The following is a 25,133-nucleotide window of genomic DNA, read 5'->3' as shown; positions in this document are numbered from 1 at the left end:
GTTCGGAGTTACTAAATATTGACAACCAACAAGAACAAAAAAATAGGTTTTCGTGACTCGATTACGAATTTGAAGATAATTATTATTATCATTCGAGTTATCTCCGCTATAGCAACCAATAATATACAAGCATAGCAACTATATATGTTCTTCACACCACGGATCAATCTCCCACACAGAGTTCTATTTTGTACGAATATATCTCTGCCACTACTCGGTCTTATGCTCGTCGTTGATTGGTTGATGCGTCACAGTGGTACTACTTTTAAAGACAGGGAGGGGATTGGCACGAGAGGGCGCCATCCGATCTGAATGGGACGTTTCGACGTCAGTCGTCCGTAGCCCACCGTCAAAGCAACAACGTCCCGTTTACGAACAGATGAAATAATTTAAGCAATTTCTTTACAGAATAATCCTCAACGAAACATTTCATAGACAAAAACAGGCTCCAAAATTATGTCTATTGCAAAACAATTCAACCGACAACTAGTTTGACGCCACAATTTCTGGCTGGAGTGTCATGATTTATATTTCAGCCTAACGGTGGTTGCCATGGCATCTACTGATAGGGGTTAAATGACGAGGTCAGTCAGTTTGACAGTGGTTGCCATGACATCTACTGATAACAGGTTAATGACAAGGCCAGATGGCGAGCTAGTCGAAATCAGCCAAAAACATCTTATGAGTCTGCAGTTTTAAAAGATTACAGTACAGTAGCTGTAATCCTAAACCAATCTTGTTTGCGATTCTAACAAATGTGGTATCTTTGTGGAATGTTATTGCAAGACTATTACCCCATAAATATTAGTTAGTGTTGACATATAGTAGTGGGTTTCTAAATAGCTTGACGATTAATCAATTGATTATGATGTGTAAAACTTTCATGTGATTGGTTGTTTGTTTGAAGGCAAGGCCTTGGAGTCTCTTATACTGATTGTAATTGGTTAAGGAGTGACAAGAAATAAAGAGTGATTTAATGCTGTCTCGGGTGAAAAACCAAGGACTTAGCAGAGAATGAGTTGGAACGTGAATGGAGCTTGTGTGTGTTTCTTGTGAGTCTAGCGTGGAAAACGACCGAATCCCGGTTACCTAAGTGAAAGGTTTTTAAACATCAAAATTACCTGTCACAGGAGCCCGAGTTCTATGCGTGATTTAATTGCGTTCAAAACTGTTCCATTTCAAACTGCGCATGCACACACACTGTGGTTTCTCGAAATGCATACTAATTAGGTAACTTGTCACTGATAAAAGTCACCGAAAACATTTTGAGCAATTTTGAGCAATAGTACTAGAGTCGAAATATAAACGTGCCTCTGCATTCTCCATTAATTTCGTAACTTGCTATGATCATATGGTAAAGAGAAAACATGTGCTTACTTTCAACAGTTAGCTGGAGTCCGATCGAGAACGTGTCTCAAAAAATATCTTTACATCACTTTTCCGATAATTTTTTTCAGCTCGTAACGATAGAATCAATCAATTTAGAACTGACATGTATGCTATCGGAAAGCATTTTGGCACAATTTTACTGAAAAGACGAGTTTTCATTGCTCATGAATATTAATTTATGCAAATAAGACGATTATTTCAACCAATCGTGTCATGCAACTCCCCCCCCCCCCCCGTTTAAAGACGCCCACCCATTGACGCTGCAGGTCGGCGTTTTTTCTACACCGATCTAACGCATATCGCGCAAGGTGTGCCGGGAGTTTGTTCGAAATTTCGAATGTTTAGAAGTGAATCGTCGGTCGGTACGTATTTTACGGATATATCAAATCGTTTCAGGGGCGTATAAACACTGTTGTAAAGAGGCGGCGGAGCGGAATTTTAGCCAAAATCGGCTAGTAAGGCGTCATATGACACAGGTTTGTGATGGGACAGCGCTCCCGGTGACGACACAACGGACGCCCACCAAAACATTGCCGTGCAGGCCCTTGTTCGATTTTCGAACCCAACGAAAGCGTACACATTGTTTGTAAATGTTGGCTATTTTTAAAGTGAGAAGCTCAGTTTTTACTTTCCGTATTAAATACAAACGGTGTGGCAGTAAGACGATTTAGTCGTCAATACTACGAAGTGCTTACGTTTGTTTATATTTCGTCGCCTGGCAATCTAGTGTCTAGTGTCTTTGGTTTGATGAACCAAATAACACCTTTATATTAACCGTTAATCCGCAATAAAATTATTTTCTTTTGTAAATTATAACTATTTTTACCTGTGACAGGACGTTTGTGGAAAAATCATTATCAGCTATCGATAAAATATTTTAAAACTTGTTTAACAGTAGGAATAAATCAACATGTCAGCGCTCTAATAGCAAACAATACGCAAATAATACGCGTAGTAAAAGTCTTGTGGTGTTTCACCACAAAATGGCGGTGTGTAGTGACAGAGCAACCTCCTTCGCACAGGTCTTTGCGCTTGACATACTGAACTCCAGTCTCTACCGTCAGCCTCTTAGTCCCAGGTTACCGCAGGATGGCGCATGGCCCTTGTTAAAGGGCGGTAGTCGCCACGCCACGCATGCGCGAGACATATGGTTCTCATATAAACAAAGATGACTACTTTGGCTGTTTGCAGATCAACGAGTACAAACTTAGACTTTATTAAGCTTTAATTAGGATATTTTTTTTAGGTGATTGGAAGGTATTGAAGGAGGTGAAACTGTGAGTGAACTCCTGGCAGTTCGATACGCGTTACTTATCGTCACAGCACAAAACAGCTTTGCAAAGAATTCATTTACATATTCGATTATGGTCGAATTACAAGTCCATGTCGGTTAACAAAGTTTTTTTTCAAGTCACCTGGTTATTTTAATCGGTTTTATAAAAACGTTTTAATTAGTTAAATTAAAACTTGCATGATTCACGCTAGGAAATTAGATTACTAGTATATAAACTTACTAGAACCTTTGTGTTCTATGGCTGTTAGACGCGGAAAATCAAATCCGTTCAAGCCAGAAATAGTATTGAAATATTCACCAGAATACAAGATGAACGGAAGTGTTAGGAAACCCCTTTCAGTGAAATTAATGTTTCTTTCTCAACTATATACGTATCACGTGCGCCATTTCACTACAATAACATTACCTTGCAAAACATAGTCCATTATAAAATTGTTCGTATTTACGTTTTCACAGAAGTCAGACATTAAATAAATAGTTCGGTTGCCACGTATATTTTTCCCACTTTTTGTAGTTCGGTTTCAAATGAAACAACTGCGGAAAAATGACCGTGCGTAGCGAAGTAATTGACCACAAAAATGCCAGTGGCACAGGTACTATTGCGTAAAGCGCCGAGACCTATGGGAAGGAGATTGGTGTCAGAGATACTTTCGGTGATCTAAGTGCAAGGATCTCTGGGAAGAAGAATGACCTCGGCTGTTAAAAGAAGTGCTCACACGTCGAACTCCGCACAGTTCGATACGCGTTACTTATCATCACTGCACAAAGCAGCTTTGCATAGAACTCATTTGCATATTCGAATATGTTCGAACTAGACCCTGTCGGATAACAAAGTTATGCGTATGTCACTTGGTTACTTTAAACTCTTAATAAGACGTTTCACGCCCCGACTCCGAATAAAATGTTTTGTTAATTAGATTAAAATATACATGACTTGCGCTAGAAAAGTACATGCCAAAGCATTAGTTTCTATTATAAATGACTAACTTTATAAACTTACTAGAATCTGTGTGTTCTATTGCTGTTAGACGCGCAAAATCGAACCCGTTCAAGCCAGAAATAGTATTGAATTATTCACCAGAATACAAGATGAACGGAAATGTTAGGAAACTTTTTTCAGTAAAATTAGTCTTTAATGTTGCTTTTCTAACTATATACGATAACAGAACGTTTTTTCTTCCAAGTTTTAGTGTATCACGTGCGCCATTTCACTACAGTAACATTACCTTGCAAAACATAGTCCGCGATAAAATGGTTCGTATTCACGTTTTTACTGAGGTCTGACATTAATAAATAGTTCGGATGTGACATACGTTTTTTTCCCACTTTTTGTAGTACGTTTTCAGATGTAACAGGTACAAGAAAATGGCCGTGCGTAGTGAGGTGATTGACCACAAAATTGAAGGCTGCCTGTGGCAGAGGCACTATTGCGTAAAGCGCAAAGGCCTCTGGGAAGGAGATTGCTCACACGTAAGTGCACGCGATGACGTTCCAAATGCGGGGAACCTAAAGTTCCATAGCATGATTCTACTGAACCGCATTCTACTGCGTTGGTTGTTTATTCTCCGCGATTTAAAAAAAATATACTGGTCCTCAGTGTAATTATTGTTTTAAAAAGTCAATCATGGGATGTGGTCAGAGCAAATCAACCCAAATAGGCAGAACTGGGTCTGCCCCGATGAACCGTTTGGAATCACAAGAACTGCGACTTCGTTTTAAAGGCGACATGTGCAAAGTGAATCCATCTGTTTTACGAGCAAAACTAGCCGAGGTATTTTTTAATATTCCACAATTATTGGATATTATTATTATTATTATTATTATTATTATTATTATTATTATTATTATTATTATTATTATTATTATTATTATTATTATTATTATTATTATTATTATGAGAGTTGACCATTTATTCTGGTGATATTTATGATATAATGTGTTTATAGGTCACAGCCGTATATACGACGTATATGTGAGTGTATAGTACAAGTCACAACATAGATAATTTTACTGTCGCACCACAAACCCATTTTTTCGATATTTTATAAAATGAATCCAGTCAGCCAATCAACTGACGCAGTTTCGCATGTGTGAGTTTAGTTAATCACAGCATTTGAAAATGTTACTAACAATGTTATTCCATCGTATACAATAAAGATATGAATTTGTTTTGTAGAAATATTTTATCATGCAATTGATGGTTGACGACAATCACCGCACCTGTAAGATAATTGGCCGTTAATCGGCCAATGCTGCAGAAACCCGTAAAACTTATGAATAACAGGCGTAACCAAATGGTCTTTTTCGTCCAACGGGAGCGTCTTTTTTTGGATTTGAATGAATGGCGAACATCTTCCGAGATAAATATATTATAAATGTCTATAAAACAAATTAATACCTTTATAAAACTCACTGTAGAAACCTCTTTTTTTTAGTTTGAATTGAAATACATTTGTATATATTTATAAAAATCACGGGAATAGATTCTTGGTCGCGACAATATGTCGGATATTTTCATTTACACTATTATCTTGTCTTGCCTAGGTTACAGATGAAAGCCCCTTTCGGTTTGAGGTGACGCCTACCGAACAAATGACGGTGTACCACGTGAGAGTGATTCCCAACAATACGGAGAATACGGACCAAGAAAGGAAAGCGGAAAATATCAAAGTACGCAATGTTGCTAAGCAAATACAGAAGAAAAGTAATAACAGAGAAATTCAATTTGAAGACGCCGAGGTGTTTAAGGCACAGCCATTTGTAATGGCTATGAATCTGTAATTACGCGACGGACTGGTCGTCGAACCTGGAACGTTGAACAACAGTCCGCGATAGAGGGAATGTGGTTGAACACGTGACAGCCAGCTTTATTTTAGATGTCGCGAGCGAACAGACAATGCCAATTGCCTTATAGATATTATATGTTTAATAAATATAAATAGAACACGTCATAAAGGTGATAATAAACATATTTTCTGCACTTTGGCCTCTTCAATGACCTCTTTGTTCTCGGAGGCTATTAAAAGAGATGTGTATGATTCTATTCATATGCAGTACAATGTTATGAACAGGGGCTTAAGCTTCCTGCTTGGGGATCTGGGAACTTCGTCTCGCTTGGCTGATAACACTTACACGCAGAGAAACCAGATTCGACCCAAATACACATTAGTTTATTACAGATTGTCCAGCTTTATTCTTCCCATTTCTCTCTCTCCCTCTCTTACAAACTGTTACGTGAAGTCGCTATCATAACACATTCCTCCTCTGACAAATTTGAACTGTCTCCTAGTTCAAGTGGAAAAAGCTAAAATTACAAACAATATATGTGCGAGCGTGAAGTCGCTATCATAACAACAACATCCAATCCGAGGAAAATAAGATGTATTGTACGAACGTTTAGCGTCATCTAATGTTTCGGATTTGTTACCGACACGCTGTGTAGCTTTCACAGTAAAGAACTCACAACGAACATAAATTGCAGTCAAGAATATGAACAATTATCTCTAAATGCCAACACAATAGGTATTATATATAAATTTATAATTGTACAATATCAAGATGTTTTCTTCCCGCGAGTCACTGGCACCTAGATACAAAAAGCCACGAGGCTTGTCAATATCACATACTATATCCAGGGTAACACACTAGTACACTCTCCCTGCTAAAACTTTAATACTCGTATTTAAAAGTTATGCGAACAATGAAAACAAAACCCAAAATACGTGTACACATTTCTATACCGGTAGATGGGCTATCAGGACCTGAGTCAGAGGGTTATTTTTTCGACGGTTCGAATCCTAGATCTTGTCATTAAAAAAAAAGAAACATTTCTTTTTAAAATGTAAAAAGTACGTTGCACGTTCATGTCCTTCAAAGACAAAAGAATGATTGATTCTGGGTAACAGTGTCGGTCACCGGTGGATAAAGAAAATATTTTGTAAACCTACTTGTTTTAGTAGACTAAACCCTGCACATTTGTTAAATCGGGGAAGTCGTCACCTGCGCATGCGTCAGATGGGCATAGCGTGTCATTATTTACAAACAAGCGTCTACCCATGAGCCTTTGTGCTTTTAGCGTGTGTTGTTATCGTCGCTTGGAACTCCAGCGCCGGCGCGATGACCCCCCCCCCCCCGTTTAACACTTGCAAATTTAGCGGGCAACGTGCATCGTCTGGAGTGGATGGAGAACAGATGGTAATTAATATTCTATTGTTAATGGAATAATACTTTGATTCCTATGTTTTTTAAATAAAATAAAATATTATGTGAGTGTATAAATGGTGAATGCCGGATATCGCGAAACAAATCCGGCTTTCGATATAACCCGACTTTCGCCATTTATACACTCCTATAATATTTTAATAAAAAACGAGTTTATCCGTAATGGGTAAAAAAACAAAACAAAATATATAGAAGAAAATGCACCGAATACTACTATAGTTACCACCCGTCAGAAATAATGGTACGTCCCTGGTTACTAAGTCCACACGTATCGCCATCAGCGTTGACACTTTTTTAAAAACTATGAACTCATGAAGGTCAAACCCCTTACGATTCCTGAACAGGCCTGTTGTACATTCCCCAGGGCACATTGCGAAGTTATCATCACAGAAAATACGTTGGATATTATATGTTATACAATCAACCATGACGTCACGCGTTGCTGTTGTAAGCGTTTTTTTTGTGAAATCACAAGGATGTGTAAGATACAGCGTGGTCTATTTGCGGGTATGAATTGACAGTAATGTCAAAATCTACCCTCCAACGCTCCCCAATTAAATTGTATATGCCCCTCCCAAGGACACATCTAGAGGGGCCATATACAATTGAGTTGGGGGTGGGTGGGGGTAGAATTAGGGGTACGGATTTTCTTTTCCAGGTAACAGGAAGCAATAAAGGAATCGGATTTTCTATAGTGAGGGCGCTGTGCAAACAGTTTGATGGTGATGTGTATCTCACAGCTAGAGATGAAGAAAGGGGAAAGAAAGCTGTGGAGGATTTAGAAGAAGAAGGTCTTCATCCCAAATTTCACCAGTTGGATATCACAAACCAAAAAAGTATTGATAATTTACAGAAGTATTTGAAAGATAAATATGGAGGACTGGATGTACTTGTCAACAATGCATCTATAGCATATAAGGTATAACGAGTTCTTTTCTTCATCAAATACAGCACCATGTCGACTATAATACTACGTGTCATTATTGAGACAATGACTAAGCGTCGTCTGGAGGGTCGTCATCTGCGCACACGCGGGAATTCAGTCCCAAGCGACAATAACAACACAAGCTAAAAACGCATAGCTCTTGGGTAGACGCTTGTTTGTAAACATTGACACGCTATGACCATCTGAATCGTGCGCAGGTGACGACTATCCCACTATAAATCTGCTGTTTTTTCTCACACTCCAAGTGTCACTGTAATTCACAGAGACATCCATCTTAGGAATAATCACTGAATCACAAGAGAATGTTTATTGTTTCATAATGTAACCAGTAATGTAAAGTTGTTCAATAATAACATGCAACACAATTCTATTTTGTGTTATCCTACCGGAGATTAAGAATATGTTTTAAAAAATACAATATTTTGCAACACATATTTTTGAAATTATTCAGGATAATAAAAAGTACCTCATCAGCCACGACATGTTATTTGTTTATGTCATCAACTATGAGATGGAAATCGTTATATTGTGGACATAAAATAACCCCCATTTACTGAAATACTTAATACTTAAATAACTAATTATTATTAATTACAATTAAAAATCGTACAGTGTGCATGTGTATAATATTTTTCTAGGTAAAAGACGTTACCCCCTTTGCTGAACAAGCCAAGTATACAATAGCTTGTAACTTCACAGGAACATTAGATGTATGTAAAGCGTTATTACCACTGATCAAACCACATGGCAGGTAAGGATTATCGATATACCTTTGATAAAGTTAAAAAATAGTGAGAACATATTTTATGAACTGTTTGATAGAGTAGTTATTTCAGTGTACATTCATTCATGTAATAGAATAGATAACAGTAAACTAAATATTGGAATAATTGGGCATAATATAGTATACAAACATATATTAGTCTCATTCATGGCATGTTATAGACTGTGAACTTTCAATTACAACCATTACATATGAAGGTCATTCCATTAATTTACAGAGATATGTGGCACCAGACAAACTCTGTGGTTACGTTATTATTATAACATTTAACAATGAATTGGCAGAAGCGCCATTGACAAGGGGTCGATACTCAGTGTGACTCGTTTGTAAAATGAGTGTAATGTTCATACGTAAGCTGTCATGCCAAACACAAAATGATATGCAGGCTTTACTCAATGCAATGATATGACATAATTGATGCAATGCAATTTATCAAAACACATTGAAATGGTATATGTTTTATTTAATATACTTCTATGTTACAGAGTTGTTAATGTTGCAAGTGGTTCTGGGACACGTGCTCTAGATAAGATGAGTTCTGAACGTGCTAGTAAATTTAAGGCACTTGATCTCACAGAAACTGAGCTAGTGTCTCTTCTTGAAGATTTTGTGAAGTAAGTTAACACACAACTCATTATGTATCATATTGCCAGTTTCTGACACAGCGTGTCATTGCATATATGACCACATACATCATATGTACCTGCACTATTCATATATACTAATATGACACCATTTTATATTAAAGTGCTGCCAGCGATGGAACTCACACTGAGAAAGGTTATCCTAACTCTGCATATGGTACATCTAAAGCTGGTGTAATTGTTTTAACTGGAATCCAAGCACGTGATTTGAAAAATGACCCACGAGAAGACATCCTTATTAATGCAGTGAGTGACCAATGAATCGTTCTTTATTTGAAAGATGTAAAATAATATTGTCACGCAATTTGCATAGACAATAATGGAATAGTGTTACCATTGTCATTATCTTTCACGTCATATCGATTCATTTGTATTGTATATTTCTAAACTGTAAATTATATATTAATGCAGACTAATGAGCTACAATATTTTATATTTCAGTGTTGTCCTGGCCATGTGCAGACTGACATGTCAAGCCACCAAGGAACAAAGACTCCCGATGAAGGAGCAGAGACTCCTGTCTATCTTGCTTTACTACCTCCAAATGCTGGTCAGCCACAAGGAGAAATGTTGTCAGACAAGAAGATTGTAAAATGGAGATAAATACTTAATATATTCATATGATAGCAACATTCCCTTACGATGCCATTGGTGTAGCTGTGATCAACTAATTATTTTCAATTTATAAATCATATTGTATCTTTATGCTAGTAGTCGTTAAATTAATTAGTTAAAGTCTGAATGCTATTTACCTACACCAAACACAATTTTTGGCAAAATGATAAACATACATTAAGTACTGTGTTGCATAATATGATAAGATAAAATCAGATTAGCGCATTACCATGGCGTGTGTGTTTGTACCAAATAATAATACTTTTACACCATTTGTCATTATGAATCCCCATTCGAACTGACTGCTACATGTATGTATGGACGTTGAAAGTAAATAAAAAATATATACTACCTGTGTATTAACTAACGTTAATGAAAATATTCTAGTATTATACTCCAAGTACTTTAGTAACTTGTATATATTTATATCATAATGCACAGTGATGTTGGTGAAAGAGGTTTTTAAGTATAGTAGATGTACAATACCACATACTAAACAAATAGCGATGTGTTAAACACTTAACGAATTATGTAAAGTATTACATAGAATGCGAAAATCAATATGAGAAAGGCGATTCACGGACCAGTAAAATATTTACCTTAAATATCTCGGAAAGCTGCTATTACGCGGTCGATAAGGGTTTGAACAGTGAATGTTGTAATGTATACGATTGTAGTCATTAGTGGGAATGGAAATGCAAATCGAGTATAAACACGGAAAGAATGTAGAAATTGTCATAGATGTGTTATCAATGACCAAAATTATATTACGTATCTACATAATTGTAAAAATAACTAATAATTACAGTATCAAAATTGGTATTTCAAATATCAACCACTTAAACAAAAATCGTTTGTATATATATGTTTTTATAATGCACGTAATAGTGCTATAAAACATGTAATAGTTCTACAATGCACGTAATAGTGCTATAAAACATGTAATAGTTCTATAATGCACGTAATAGTGCTGTAATGCACGTAATAGTGCCATAAAACATGTAATAGTGCTATACTGCACGTAATAGTGCTATAATACATGTAATAGTGCTATAATGCACGCAATAGTGCTATAATAAATGTAATAGTTCTATAATGCACGTAATAGTGCTATAAAACATGTAATAGTGCTATAATTTACGTAATAGTGCTATCAAACATGTAATAGTGCTATATTGCACGTAATAGTGCTATAAAACATGTAATAGTTCTATAATGCTCGTAATAGTGCTATAAATATGTAATAGATCTATAATGCTTGTAATAGTGCTATAAATATGTAATAGTTCTATAATGCTTGTAATAGTGCTATAAAACATGTAATAGTTCTATAATGCACGTAATAGTGCTATAATACATGTAATAGTTCTACAATGCTGGTAATAGTGCTACAATACATGTAATAGTGCTATAATGCACGTAATAGTCTATAAAACATGTAATAGTTCTATAATGCACGTAATAGTGCTATAAATATGTAATAGTTCTATAAAACACGTAATAGTGCTATGAAACATGTAATAGTTGTATATTGCACGTAATAGTACTTTAAAACATGTAATAGTTCTATAATGCTCGTAATAGTGCTATAAAACATGTAATAGTCCTATAATGCACATAATAGTGCTATAAAACATGTAATACTTCTATAATGCACGTAATAGTGCTATAATGCACGTAATAGTGCCATAAAACATGTAATAGTGCTATACTGCACGTAATAGTGCTATAATACATGTAATAGTTCTATAATGCACGCAATAGTGCTATAAAACATGTAATAGTTCTATATTGCACGTAATAGTGCTATAAAACATGTAATAGTGCTATAATGCACGTAATAGTGCTATCAAACATGTAATAGTGCTATATTGCACGTAATAGTGCTATAAAATGTAATAGTTCTAGAATGCACGCAACAGTGCTTTAAAACATGTAATAGTTCTATGATGCTCGCAATAGTGATATAACATATGTAATAGTGCTATAATGCACGTAATAGTGCTATCAAACATGTAATACTTTTTTAATATACGTACTAGGGCTATAAAACATGTAATAGTGCTATAATGCACGTAACAATGCCATAAAACACGTAATAGTGCTATAATGCACGTAATAGTGCTATAAAACATTTAATAATGCGATTGATCGATAAAAAAATAAAAATCAATTCATCGTGGTTAGTACTTGCATGGGAGACAATCTGTGAAAACCAGCGGGATATATTTTGTTGGGGTTTTGCCGTACACAATGAAAAGAGAAGAAAGCAATTGTTGTGCACTATTTCCCACTCTAATGTCGAACATTTTATGTAGAAAGTCGTGATAATTATTAGAAATTTATAAGTTCATAGAAAGTTTTAAAATATGCTCGTATTTTCAATTAAAAAAAACAGTTTTTGCAGTCTGCACCTAATTATTCTAAGCTGTTAAAACAGCTTGAAATGTTGTATAAAGCAATAGAAAAGTTGGTAGATTTGCGTGTTTATTTGAGCTAAGTTGTTGTTATTGTCATGAATTTGTTTTCGCGTATCTGTTAACCGACTTAATTAGTTGATTATTAGCTGAATTGCTGTGTTATGTCTGTCATCGTTTAGGTCTATTTGAAGTTTTGGACGGAACTTGGCTCAGTGATTTAGAACTAATTACGAGATATCCGTCGCGATTCTGACAGTTTATATTCATAGTTATTAATGTAGTGAACGATTAATCAACAGATATGACCTATTCAGTACTTAGTGTGATTGGCTTTATGATTGAAGGTTACGCCCTAGAGTCTTTTTACTGTTTTGTAATTGGTTAGAGTTTTGAAAATGAATAAAGAGAGTTTGAGTTGGTCTTGAGGAGCACAGCACGATAGACGCAGTAGAGAGAGTACAGTCCTGGGCAGTCGAGAGTCCAGTCCAGGGGCGAGCCTTGAGGCAGTCCAGTCTTGGGCGAGTCTTGGTTCAGCCTTGTGAGAGTCTTGGGGACTTTTCCCCAGGGCGCTGTGTCTTATAGAGTGCTCCAAAAGATCGACTAAGACGAGAGTTGAAACGTATTTCATTGTGTGTGCCTTATTTGACTGTAAAGTTAAAGTGACTTTCCCGATCCCGTACCTCAAGGGGACGAGATAGAGAGACGAGACGAGTTTCCCCCCTGACAAGTGTGGAGAACCCAGAGACAGAAAGAATTTCCCCCTGATACGTGGTGGAGAAACCGGGCAGGTGTTTAACACACATTGACATCCTGTGAAGAGAAGTGAAATGGCGAAGGTGTGTCTTTCTTGCGAACCGAACTAACTGGCTCGATGGCAGAGACAAAACCGCGCTTGACGACTAACGACTTTACCAGTATGGCACCGATGAACGACGCTGAAGAGATGAAGACTTCTGAACCCCTTACGAAGGATGAGTACCGGATAGGACTGTATAATTAAGAATTGGGCGACATTAAAGACAAGATGAAGAAAAAGAACGACCCGGACTAACGCGACGACAAGAAGAGACGCTTATAGACTTTGATTAGAACTTTAGCTATCTGTGTATTGCTTAGAGAATCGCTCGTTGGACACTGTAAAGGACACTGTAACTCAGGACGTTGAACTCTTTTCCACAACCCTAACCCTATTGTTCAGTAATGTAATGTATTGCTTGCTTTTCCTATCGTTTTTACCGTTTCTTTTAGTGATGTTGGATTGTATGTATGTAGGCGCCCAGATCTTTGTTTTGAAATGATATTTAGTGACATTCGAGGTCCTTTATAACGATTTAAGCGCGCCTCAGTGGACAAGTATTTGCAACACAGTGTTTTGAGTTTTGTGAAGTTTATGGTGTTTTAATGAGTTTATGAGTACGGAATATGATGGGAGGAATGATGCCCCCACGTGTTTTTTTTAAAGAGTTTTGAGATTTGTCGATGTACAGAGATATCGACGTTTTAAGAGTTGTTTTTGTTTACGTGTTGTTTCCGGAATACTTCTGACGCTTTTTGAGTTTAGTAGATCACCTTTGTAACGTTTTTTTTATGTCTTTTTGAGATGAGAGTTTGGTGCGCTTATATACGTATTGTTTGATATCGCAAGCTTTTGTTCATGATTGACAGGATTATATGTAATTCAGTAGTTTCTATCGTTTTAGTCTTTTCCCCGTCTTTTTGCCAGAGGAGTAATGTGTTATGATAGTATCATGATTTATATTTCAGTCAGTTTGACAGTGGTTGCCATGACATATACTGATAAAGGTTAATGACAAGACCAGATGGCGAGCTGGTCGAAATCAACCAAAAACATCTTATGACTCTGCAGTTTTTAAGATACAATACAATAGCTGTAATCCTAAACCAATTTTGTTTGCGATTTTAACTAAGGTGGTATCTTTGTGGAATGTTAGTGCGAGACTATTACCCCATCAATATTAGTTAGTGTTGACAATATATAGAGTGTTTTTTCTAGACAGCTTGACGAGTAATTAATTGATTATGATGTGTAAAACTTTCATGTGATTGGTTGTTTGTTTGAAGGCAAGGCCTTGGAGTCTCTTATACTGATTGTAATTGGTTAAGGAGTGACAAGAAATAAAGAGTGATTTAATGCTGTCTCGGGTGAAAACCAGGGACTTGGCAGAGAATCGTTTGGGAACATGAACGAAGCTTGTGTGTGTTTTTGTCAGCCTAGCGTGGAAACTACCGAATCCCGGTTACCTAAGTGAAAGGTTTTTAACCATCAAAAATACCTATCACAATAGCTTTGTCTTTGCATTCTGTTTCCACGCCGTATGACTTTTGTTTAGATTAACGACTTTTGAGTTCAGTTGAAGTTTATAAGCGTATATGGCAGGAGTTTGATTAATAGCTTGTTTTTTCATTGTTTATTAGTTACCGCTTTGCAATGCTTTAACCGAGAGACGCATCCCTGGTAATCACGTGATCATGCTGTCGACTGCAGCGATTGGCTGATCGCTTGGTTACACCGCCACGCCTTAGTTTTTTTGACCTTTTGATATCGAGTTTGTAACCTTAGTAACGGAGACAGTGCAGCAAAGGGTTACCTCAGCGAACTGTTTGAGAAAAGTGAGTCGTTTGGTGGCCTTTCCCTTGTTTTTGATTTATAACCGTTGATATTTGTGACTTTATAACCATTGTATTTAGACTTATAATCAGTTTATTAATTAGTGTGTTTTACTCTTTTTGATTTATACCTTTTCTTAGTATTGTATTTAACCCTATGACGATGAGTGGCTGACGGTATCTTTGATTTATGAACGTGTTATGCCCGGAGGCACAATCTCAGTTTGGGTGAAGGGATGTGTCATGAATTTGTTTTCGCGTATCTGTTAACCGACTTAATTAGTTGATTATTAGCTGAATTGCTGTGTTATGTCTGTCATCGTTTAGGTCTATTTGAAGTTTTGGACGGAACTTGGCTCAGTGATTTAGAACTAATTACGAGATATCCGTCGCGATTCTGACAGTTTATATTCATAGTTATTAATGTAGTGAACGATTAATCAAAAGATATGACCTATTCAGTACTTAGTGTGATTGGCTTTATGATTGAAGGTTACGCCCTAGAGTCTTTTTACTGTTTTGTAATTGGTTAGAGTTCTGAAAATGAATAAAGAGAGTTTGAGTTGGTCTCGAGGAGCACAGCACGATAGACGCAGTAGAGAGAGTGCAGTCCTGGGCAGTCGAGAGTCCAGTCCAGGGGCGAGCCTTGAGGCAGTCCAGTCTTGGGCGAGTCTTGGTTCAGCCTTGTGAGAGTCTTGGGGACTTTTCCCCAGGGCGCTGTGTCTTATAGAGTGCTCCAAAAGATCGACTAAGACGAGAGTTGAAACGTATTTCGTTGTGTGTGCCTTATTTGACTGTAAAGTTAAAGTGACTTTCCCGATCCCGTACCTCAAGGGGACGAGATAGAGAGACGAGACGAGTTTCCCCCCTGACAAGTGTGGAGAACCCAGAGACAGAAAGAATTTCCCCCTGATATTATATCGAACCCTGCAGTTATGCAGTATGAAACATGAATAAAATCCAGTTGAAGTCACCAATGTTAGCAGACTGTCAAATGTGGAAAGCGATTGAAAAGTTGGTGAGCATGCGTGCATATTTGCCCTAAGTCATTTCATATCGGGCCCCGCAGATAAATGTATAATAAAAATATGTAAATTTTAAAGTCTAAAAAAAGCCATTTGTATAAGCAGATTCTACCACTACCCGACAGTAAAATGATAAACAAAGTGCTTACAAAGTTGTGAAAAGCTAGTGCAAAGTTGCCAAATTTACATGGAAATGTACATAGTACTTGCATGGGATACTGTCTAAGTAAACCACCTGGTGTAGTTTTTGATTCGTTTATCACACACATAAAAAAGATATGTGGAAATGTCTATGCATTCTTTTGTACCCTGGTGTCTATCATTTTTAGTAATTAGTCGTGGAGATTTTTGTATTATTTAAATTCATAGAACATTTTCTAATTCCCTCTAATTGTCAATGAAAAAGTGGTTGATCCTATCGACACATCGTGGCTTTAGACCATTAACACACAGTGCAAAGTTGGTAGATGTATTTATATATTTGTCCTAAGTTGTTGGCATACAGAACCGCGCAGTTACAAAGTCGAAAAATGAATAAAAACTAGATGAAAGCAGCCTATATTAGCACGTTGTTACATGAGCTGTCTATATAATGTTAAAATACAGTGTACAAAGTTGGAAAAAGCGATTGATGATCGATGACAAAATTAAAAGAAATATTGAATTTCGAACTAGATTCAACAAAGCACATTTAAAAAAATATAACCGGCTGGACAAAACTGTTTATGATATGATGGGGTGATAGAGCGGTAGCCTAGAGCATTTTGATCAAACGAACGAGATATCAATATGTGAACACATGAGCATTTGTGGTGTAACCTAACATATGCAAATATGGATGTCTGTCGGGGACCACCTGCTGCGTGCGTCTTAGAGGGGACAAAATGCACTCGATTAAACATTGGAGGTACCACCCCAAACCAATTTGAAATTAACAGGTACATCACACAGAGTATAAAATGGCTCCTGCCAGACAAATTTTCTGCTGCATTGGGACACCCAAAATAGAGCCCCCAAGATTTGGGCTAGATCAAACATTGGAGGTACCACATGAAACCAATTTCAAAAGAATGAGTGCATACCACAATGCTCAGAATGTTCAATGCAAGACAAATTATCTGCTGCATAGGGCCTACCAGACAGTCTCCAAATGTGACCCCTATGCCTACTATCTTAGAATTAACCGAGAGTAAATATGGAAAATAACACTATATTAGTGTCTATATTAGTGTACCATTTACTATTAATTTCTTTGTTTTCTTGGAAAGCTTGTTTTAATAATGGATTGGCGAGTTCTGTACAGGATTACAATACTTTATCGTTTGTTTCCGATAAAAGTCTCCAATGGGTGACGCCCAAATTCACCGTATAAGCCTATTGTTTTGGTGTTTCACAACAATGACTAGCTGTCTCAAGGGATTTTCGTCTTCTCAATTTTCCAAGATTATCGTCCTAAGGTTGTTTTGTTTACTAGAAAGAAATGTCCTTTGGCACCATTTCTTGTACTGTTACTAAAGCACGGAATCATCTTGGCCATTCACGCAAACTGCATATCAAGACTTTTACTGCATGCTGGATGTAATTTGACCCACGAATTCTGACCTTGGATTCTTGCCACATTTACTGCCCTTTCATACCCATTCAATTTCTTTTCATTATTTTATCCAGATTTTATGATATTTAATATTTAAAACCAACATTTATTTCACAGTCACTCTAGTTTTCACTTTTCTAAAATTATTTTACTGATCAAACGACTTTTCACTCCCATCATGCAATCTCCCATAGTACTTCCGCAGATCGCCAACATAACTACAAACAACCTCGTTCTCGGGAGCTGAGGAATGAAAACAAGGTGTAAATGAACTACAAGAGTCAACAGCAAGGTAATTGATGTAGATATAGCGATATCAATACAGGACTGAGTTTGTGATGTTCTTAATCTGAATTTCATTTGGAGGGTTTTCGTAAGCTGTAGTCAATTGTATTTATTTTCATAACATAGGCAAGGTGTCAAATGTAATCGGTTATTTTATTAGTCCGTAATTTGTACAAAGATATTATTTTTTGTAAGCGTATAAAGCATTTTCCACATTACATTTCGTAATTCGTCCGCAATTTCCAATTTTGAATCTTAAACACAAATTATCAAATATATTATAAAAATGAAAAATGTAATTAGGAATTTAAATGAAAATGACTTTCATTTTATTTCCTGTAAAACGTAAAATGCCTTTGTAACCTGTACCAGATACCCCCCCCCCCAAGTTGAATATATATCTTCACTAATTTAACTTTGGATTAACTATCCATGTGCCTTTTCATTATCTGTTCTCCAGGTCACAGGAAGCAATAAAGGAATCGGATTTTCTATAGTGAGGGCGCTGTGCAAAGAGTTTGACGGTTATGTGTATCTCACAGCTAGAGATGAAGAAAGGGGAAAGAAAGCTGTGGAGGATTTAGAAAAAGAAGGTCTTCATCCCAAATTCCACCAGTTAGATATCACAACCCAAGAAAGTATTGATAATTTACAGAAGTATTTGAAAGATAAATATGGAGGACAGGATGTACTTGTCAACAATGCATCTATAGCATATAAGGTATAAAGAGTTATTTTCTGTGTTAATCACAGTATATGCAATTCACCGATACTATACTACCAAATATGCTGGTGCCAATAATGTATTTCTATAGTTGACAATTGCATTTAAAGTACATTCAATTGTTTTTTGGACAATAGAGGAGTGTCAATATGTTGTGAAGTTACATACTTAGCATCTTGTTTAAAACCTTGACCGATTATGAAAATCTGTATTGACATTTTGTGTATGAAATGCCAAACATAATTTGTGTGTAATTACACAGTAACCAGGTACACCTAAAACTTTAATGGATGACACCTGTCAGACAAGGTGTTAGTTGTTATTGATTCCCTTTTTGGCATAATGCTGACCATATTAATCGTATTATGTTACTTGCCGACTGTACGCAATATAGAAGACTACTTCACGAATTAATTTTGTGTGTCTACCCTTTGATGAAGAATTCAAATCTACCATTTCCAAAACCTACTTATAATTGTTTGGAATGATGCCATAAACATATCATGACAGTGTTCACTTGTTTATTATTTACAATCATGGAGCTATAGTTATATACTAGCATGTAACACAATTGAGTGTTATAATACATAATTTTGACATTTTGACAATTTTCTTTAAGTGGCCCAAAGTTGTTTAAAGTCAATATACTGACATTGGTAGGCAATGGATACATTTTGGGTATTTTCATTTATTAGTTTGTTCCTTATATATAATTGACAGTGTGTCTGTTAGTGTCTGTAATATTTTTCCCCAGGTAAACGATGTTGCTTGTTTTGCTGAACAAGCTAAGGTTTCAGTGGCTTGTAACTTTAGATGTATGTAAAGCTTTATTACCACTGATCAAGCCACATGGCCAGTAAAATATGTTGACACACCTTGGATAGTTTTACACTCATGTAATACAACATTAAACTAAAGTTTGGAATAATTCAGAATAATATGGTACATGCTTTTAATCAATTACTGTGATATAGTGAGGTGTGCAACTGCTTAGCTTACAGTATCGAGGTACTATAATAGCTGTCGTGGTCGTGATTGTGAATCTCACGTAGGTTTATACTATTAAGACACTATAGTTACAGTGGGGTATTCCTTCCTAAAAACATGTTTCTATTATATGATTTAATAAACACATTTAAGATATTTTATTAAATATAGTAATATAATTGTATGTTACAGAGTTGTTCATGTTGCAGGTTCTTTTGGAATACAGGCTTTATGTAAGATGAGTCCTGCACGTGCTAATGAATTCAAGTCACCCAGTATCACAGAAACTGAGCTTGTGTCTCTTCTCGAAAATTTTGTGAAGTAAGTTAACAGTGTGTCATTGCCTTCTCCGATCACATTGTACTATTTATATATACTGATATGACACCATTTTATATTAAAGCGCTGCCAGCGATGGAACTCACACTGAGAAAGGTTATTTTAACTCTGCATATGGTACATCCAAAGCTGGTGTAATCGTATTGACTGGAATCCAAGCACGTGATTTGAAAGGTGACCCACGAGAAGACATCCTTATTAATACTATGACAGAACCCCACACCCTCCCCGTGGCTTTCGTTGCGTATGGAAGTTATTTTCACGAGTGATGCGGTGTATCCTGCGGCCGTACTTTCGAGTGAAAATAACTTCCATACGCAACGAAAGCCACGGGGAGGGTGTGGGGTTCTGTTATTATTACATATGTTCCATACTTGATCATTTCGTATTAAAGAAAGAACGTGCAAACCGGGATGGAATTTAGGTCGGGGAACCCCATTGCCCATTATATGTTCCAATATAAGTGTTACGCCCTAGCAGCGCGTGTCAGTGTAGAACGCGCCCGGAGAACGCGAGTCACTGTTTGTTTGAAATTAAAATAATCAGACGTCTAATCTGAGTCACTGTCCGAATAAATAACTCATTGACGTTTAGTTGGGACCACGGCAGAACCAGAACTTGAACTGGACGACTATGATACACAGTTTATGTTGAAGTTAAAAGTTCCTCCACAGAACTGTGCATTGGCAAACATGCCGTGCAACTGCGGTACTCCACAGACGGGATGACTTTTGTCGACAGCGGTTGCCGCTTAGCTGCACGCTACAACTTCGTGTGTGATGTTGCTTGCTGGTCGTGGATTGACTGAGTCTTGATTATCGGTTAAAATGTTGCTCTTTTGGCGTTGGTAATTTTTATTTGGAACTGAGTAACGCCGCAACGTCACCAGCAGAAACCTGGTATCTCGATGTTGATGGTTGCGGATGCATAGTAATCGCTGATTTTACTGCTGGTGGATCTTCTGAGAGCCCTTCAAGGTTTATAAAACTCAGTTTCCAGGTGGTCAATATACATTAAGTTCTCCCAATCGTAGTATTCCATTTGATGTACACCTGACATGCCAAAAATGTTGTTGGACGATTTGAACTGGATAAAAATAGCAGACGAAAATGTGTTTACAAAATAAAAATAGTTCGGTAGCCAATGAAAATACCATGTTCATTTGCATATCGACCGTGAAAATACCGAAAACATGGGTGATATGCAAATTAGTTTGGGCCAAAATAAGTGACTGTCTAAAAGTACCATTACTGTTGTTCAAATTTCATTTCACTCGGCAAGTATATTCATGTACCCCAAGGGGAAAATATCGTACTTCTAAATATTGTTTATTCCGAAAAACTGTACTCCTGAAGGGACTACTTTGTTTGCTCTCAGACCTCATTTGCATATGGGTTGTGGAAATACCGATTTTGATTTCAGGGACGAATCAAAATAAACTGCAGTACATATGTAATAAAGTGAGTTATTTATTTATTTTTTATTTATTTTAAAAGTCAAGGAACTAAGAGATTAAAAAACAGTTCCGTAAATTTGTACGATAGTAAGGTAGTACAGAAGGGAAATAAATATGCGTGATGGCTCATGAAAACAATTTAAGAGGAATACAAATTGTTATGTTATAAAAACTGCGTCAATAAACTTTCTTTTAAACTAAACTGATGTTCGCATAAGGCAGCATACTCAGATGACGCAGTGGAAGTATGGTGCCACAAAAGAATAAAATAGTCACACTTATTGATGATATTTCCGAAGAGCTTTGCATCGTCAGCATAACACTGTGATCAGTTAACCCTGTCAGGCATTGCTTCGATAAAGATAATAAAATCGCAGAGAGCCAGAATAATGCCTTGTGGTACAGAAGATGTCACAATCGCTCAATGTGATGAAGAACACGTTGACTACGATTTCTCAAATGCAAGCAGTGCCAGTTATAAATATTTTCATGGATTCCGTAGAATTGCTTTTTTATTATTACAATTGTTATCTTTCGAAATATAACGATATTCGTCTTAAAGTGGTTTTAATAAGAAAAAGAAACAGATTACGATTACGATTCATTTGTATTGTGAGTATTTTAAACTGATGATCAATGTTGTAAATTACATATTAATGACTAATGAGATTCACAATTTTATATTCCAGTGTTGTCCTGGCTATGTGAAGACTGACATGCCAAGCCACCAAGGAACAAAGACTCCTGATGAAGGAGCAGAGACTCCTGTCTATCTTGCTTTACTACCACCAAATGTTGGTCAACCACAAGGAGAAATGTTGTCAGACGAGAAGATTGTAAAATGATGAATACTGGATATATCTAGACTGTATTCCATTGTACATTGGAATTGTGGCCAACTATTTTCAGATTATAAATCATATATTGTTCCGATTAAACCTCAGTGATGTAAACATTCATCTTATTTTAATTTACTTTGCAATATGTGGATATTAATTTAATTGTCATTTGATTCGATCTTCACGATGATTGTTTATGATAAATTATGGCGCTTATAGTCCTATAAGTACTAGTTTATAATTTATTTTTTAAACCTAAATGCTATTTACTTTACATCTCATATCAAAGACATTAATTTAATGCAAATCATGTGTGTCTGTGCTTAATTATATCAAAATACGTAATATATCAGTCGGGATTTTTTCCATTACATACCCACTGGCAGCTAGCAACAATGTCTGTACCTATTAACGTTGACAGTAAACAACAATTCATGTGCTTAGTGTCTTGTTCTACACCATAAACTATATGAATTATATATAATACATATTATACAGTTACAATGATTATGACATAACTAACCAGGGAATCAATAATTTACAAATGATTAGATAAGATAAAGAAAATTTAAAAGGCATGGTCAGAAATTTTATATTTTAAAGAATCGTGGTTTGCAATTTAGTAATTTAAATGGGTAGTCTATGCTAGTCTTCAAGATGAAAAAAATCTACAATTTATTATATCAGTTTTCATTTCTAGACATTCAACTTTTCATCATAATTATGTAGTCCGCCCTCTAGATTCTCCGGCAAAACGTTATGGGTGAAGCATGACATTTTAACCACTGTCGTGTCCTCAACATCTTAAATAAGACTTCAAATATGTTTATATACGTTTAGCACATGGTAGCATACCATTGCTCACCATACATATAAAATAGTTGTCATAACAACATAGCTGAAAATATTTTGTTTACATTTTCTTATGCGAATTAGTTAAAATGTGCACACCTCTCGTGAATTCACAATGAGAGTAGCGTATATAGGTTACGTTTAACCTGTTCACCGCAAGAGCAAAGAAATGTTATTCTATTTTTCAATGACCAAAATAATGATGTTTATTTAAGTTACCATTGTTAGCGATAACTTAACTTGTCTTTGTCTTTGCGAAATTCTAATTATTACCATAATTATGTGCACGAGTAATATGCACATTTTAATTAATTCTTAAGTATTTCCTAAATTATTAATGAAACCATTTTTAAATTAATATTTAAAATTTACATTTAAAAAATAAAAATGGTGGTGAACGTATGCTAATTAAAAGTTGAATATGTATAGCAAAGGTGTATAGAAATGGTATTCTTCTGTTTTGTAGAGCTCTTTCATCATCTGAGAGTATCATGATAAGAACTTGCACTATTCTTTTAAATATATAATACAATTTGGCAACAAATATTGTTTAAATACTTTAAAGAATATATTAATACATCAAACTTATATATTTATTGTTATTGGTTATGACATAGTATAACAATGCCTTTATGCCTATCAATTTCGATGTCAGGTCTAATACTCGAACACAGGAATTGTGTATAACTCGTGCATATCCGCTCGGAGTTATTTACTCTTGTTGACCATTTCTGCCTGCTACAATCTTTAATTAAACTCTTCAATACATTTTATTAATTGCAAGATAATCACTAAGTCCTACAGAAAATCCTAAAAATACGAATGAAAAATGGAGAGTTCTTGAAAAAGAATCGATGTTCACTTGTACTCTCAGAACTCTAACTTACAGGCGTTTTGTGTTTTTCGGTACATTGATATTCTCGCTCTTGTTTGTGCATATACAATCGAGCTTTATAGTGAAATCCAATGGGAACAAATCGTGCGCCATTAATAGTTTATTTATTTCCGCATTCGTGAAAGTATCATTCGAATTTAATCGCCAAAAATAAACATCATGAAGGTAAATCATTGAAAACGTGCCTGTCTCAAATATAAACAAAATAAAGCTGTTTCAACATTATTCATATATAATATATATATTTATATATATTTCCCTTATCTTCATTCTGTTAATTTGATGTGATGTGTAAGTTTCGGTAATTTATACAACCGGGAACACGTCTGTCGTGATTTTGAGGGTTTCTGCCAATCAAATTGTTGTTGATAATGCTAATCTTTAAGGACTGGTCAATAGAGGGCTGCGAAAGCCGTATCCAGTTCATATGTTATATATTTCTTATAGGGTCTCTTAAAATTAAATGTAATTGTTTCGAACTACTGGCGTTTCAGTTATCTACCCTATGACTATTGCTAACATAATGACACCATGTACACATGTTGGTTCACACAACGTTGCAGTATTATTAAGGATCAACAACTTACATGTTTGAAGTATACATTATAAACGCATATTACATGAATCTCATAAATAGGTTGTTTAATAATTGTATTCAGTAGTAGCAACTTCGCAATGCTGTAACCGTGAGACACATCCCTGGTCATCACGTGATTGTGCCAACGGCTGCAGCGATTGACTGATTGCATATTTACTTTGCCACTCCTTAGAGTTTTATTGGAGAAAGATTTTAGTATGATAAAGGAGAGCAGAGTGGAGGAGAGAAGAAGACAGCGATTAGTGACCTCAGCTGACGGTTTGGATGAATAAAGCTATACTGGCATCCCTACGTGTATGCGTAATTTCCACACTCGCAAGAGTCCCCATAACTTATCCCATCACACATGTTAACACTGTGGATTTATATTTCTGTGCTGGAGTAACGCACATGAATCTCCTGAATGTGGTTAATATTTAAATTTTAGCCCTGAATATCTTTCCGTGTTTGACAGCTAGTTGTTGGAAATGTGATCGATGTTTTGAAAAAAGGCATGCTCGCATCATAACAACAATATTCTGCACTGTCAAGATCAGCACAAATTAGCTATAAATGTTTTTTCTGGCAACGCAATGTGACTAGTCGCCGTTCGAAATCG

The 25,133-nt window shown here is 36.0% G+C and overlaps 1 protein-coding gene and 1 pseudogene across 1 annotated transcript; both read left to right on the top strand.

Annotated features, from left to right (window-relative positions):
* The first annotated feature begins 7,157 nt into the window (after positions 1–7,157).
* Positions 7,158–10,272, top strand: LOC100367363 (carbonyl reductase [NADPH] 1-like). The gene is made up of 6 exons (XM_002734776.4): positions 7,158–7,351; positions 7,563–7,823; positions 8,489–8,601; positions 9,120–9,248; positions 9,383–9,524; positions 9,720–10,272. Exons 1-6 carry the CDS (start codon positions 7,331–7,333, stop codon positions 9,879–9,881), a joined length of 828 nt encoding a protein of 275 aa, XP_002734822.1. The 5' UTR covers positions 7,158–7,330; the 3' UTR covers positions 9,882–10,272.
* Positions 10,273–16,925: 6,653 nt separating this feature from the next.
* On the top strand, positions 16,926–22,308 carry LOC100367518 (carbonyl reductase [NADPH] 1-like; annotated as a pseudogene).
* The last annotated feature ends 2,825 nt before the right edge of the window (positions 22,309–25,133 follow it).

The sequence above is a fragment of the Saccoglossus kowalevskii genome, chromosome 7 (genome assembly GCF_978046115.1).
Source record: "Saccoglossus kowalevskii chromosome 7, keSacKowa6.1, whole genome shotgun sequence".
In the NCBI taxonomy this organism is placed as follows: Eukaryota; Metazoa; Hemichordata; class Enteropneusta; family Harrimaniidae; genus Saccoglossus; species Saccoglossus kowalevskii.
The sequence above is the reverse complement of the archived record's forward strand: the minus strand, read 5'-3'. Positions and strand labels throughout refer to the sequence as shown.

Excerpts from the sequence above, each read along its gene's own strand:
- LOC100367363 (XM_002734776.4), top strand. The coding sequence starts at position 7,331 with ATGACGTCACGCGTTGCTGTT. Across the intron at positions 9,249-9,382 it reads CTTCTTGAAGATTTTGTGAA|TGCTGCCAGCGATGGAACTC; the intron begins GTAAGTTAACAC and ends TTTATATTAAAG. Across the intron at positions 9,525-9,719 it reads AAGACATCCTTATTAATGCA|TGTTGTCCTGGCCATGTGCA; the intron begins GTGAGTGACCAA and ends TTTATATTTCAG.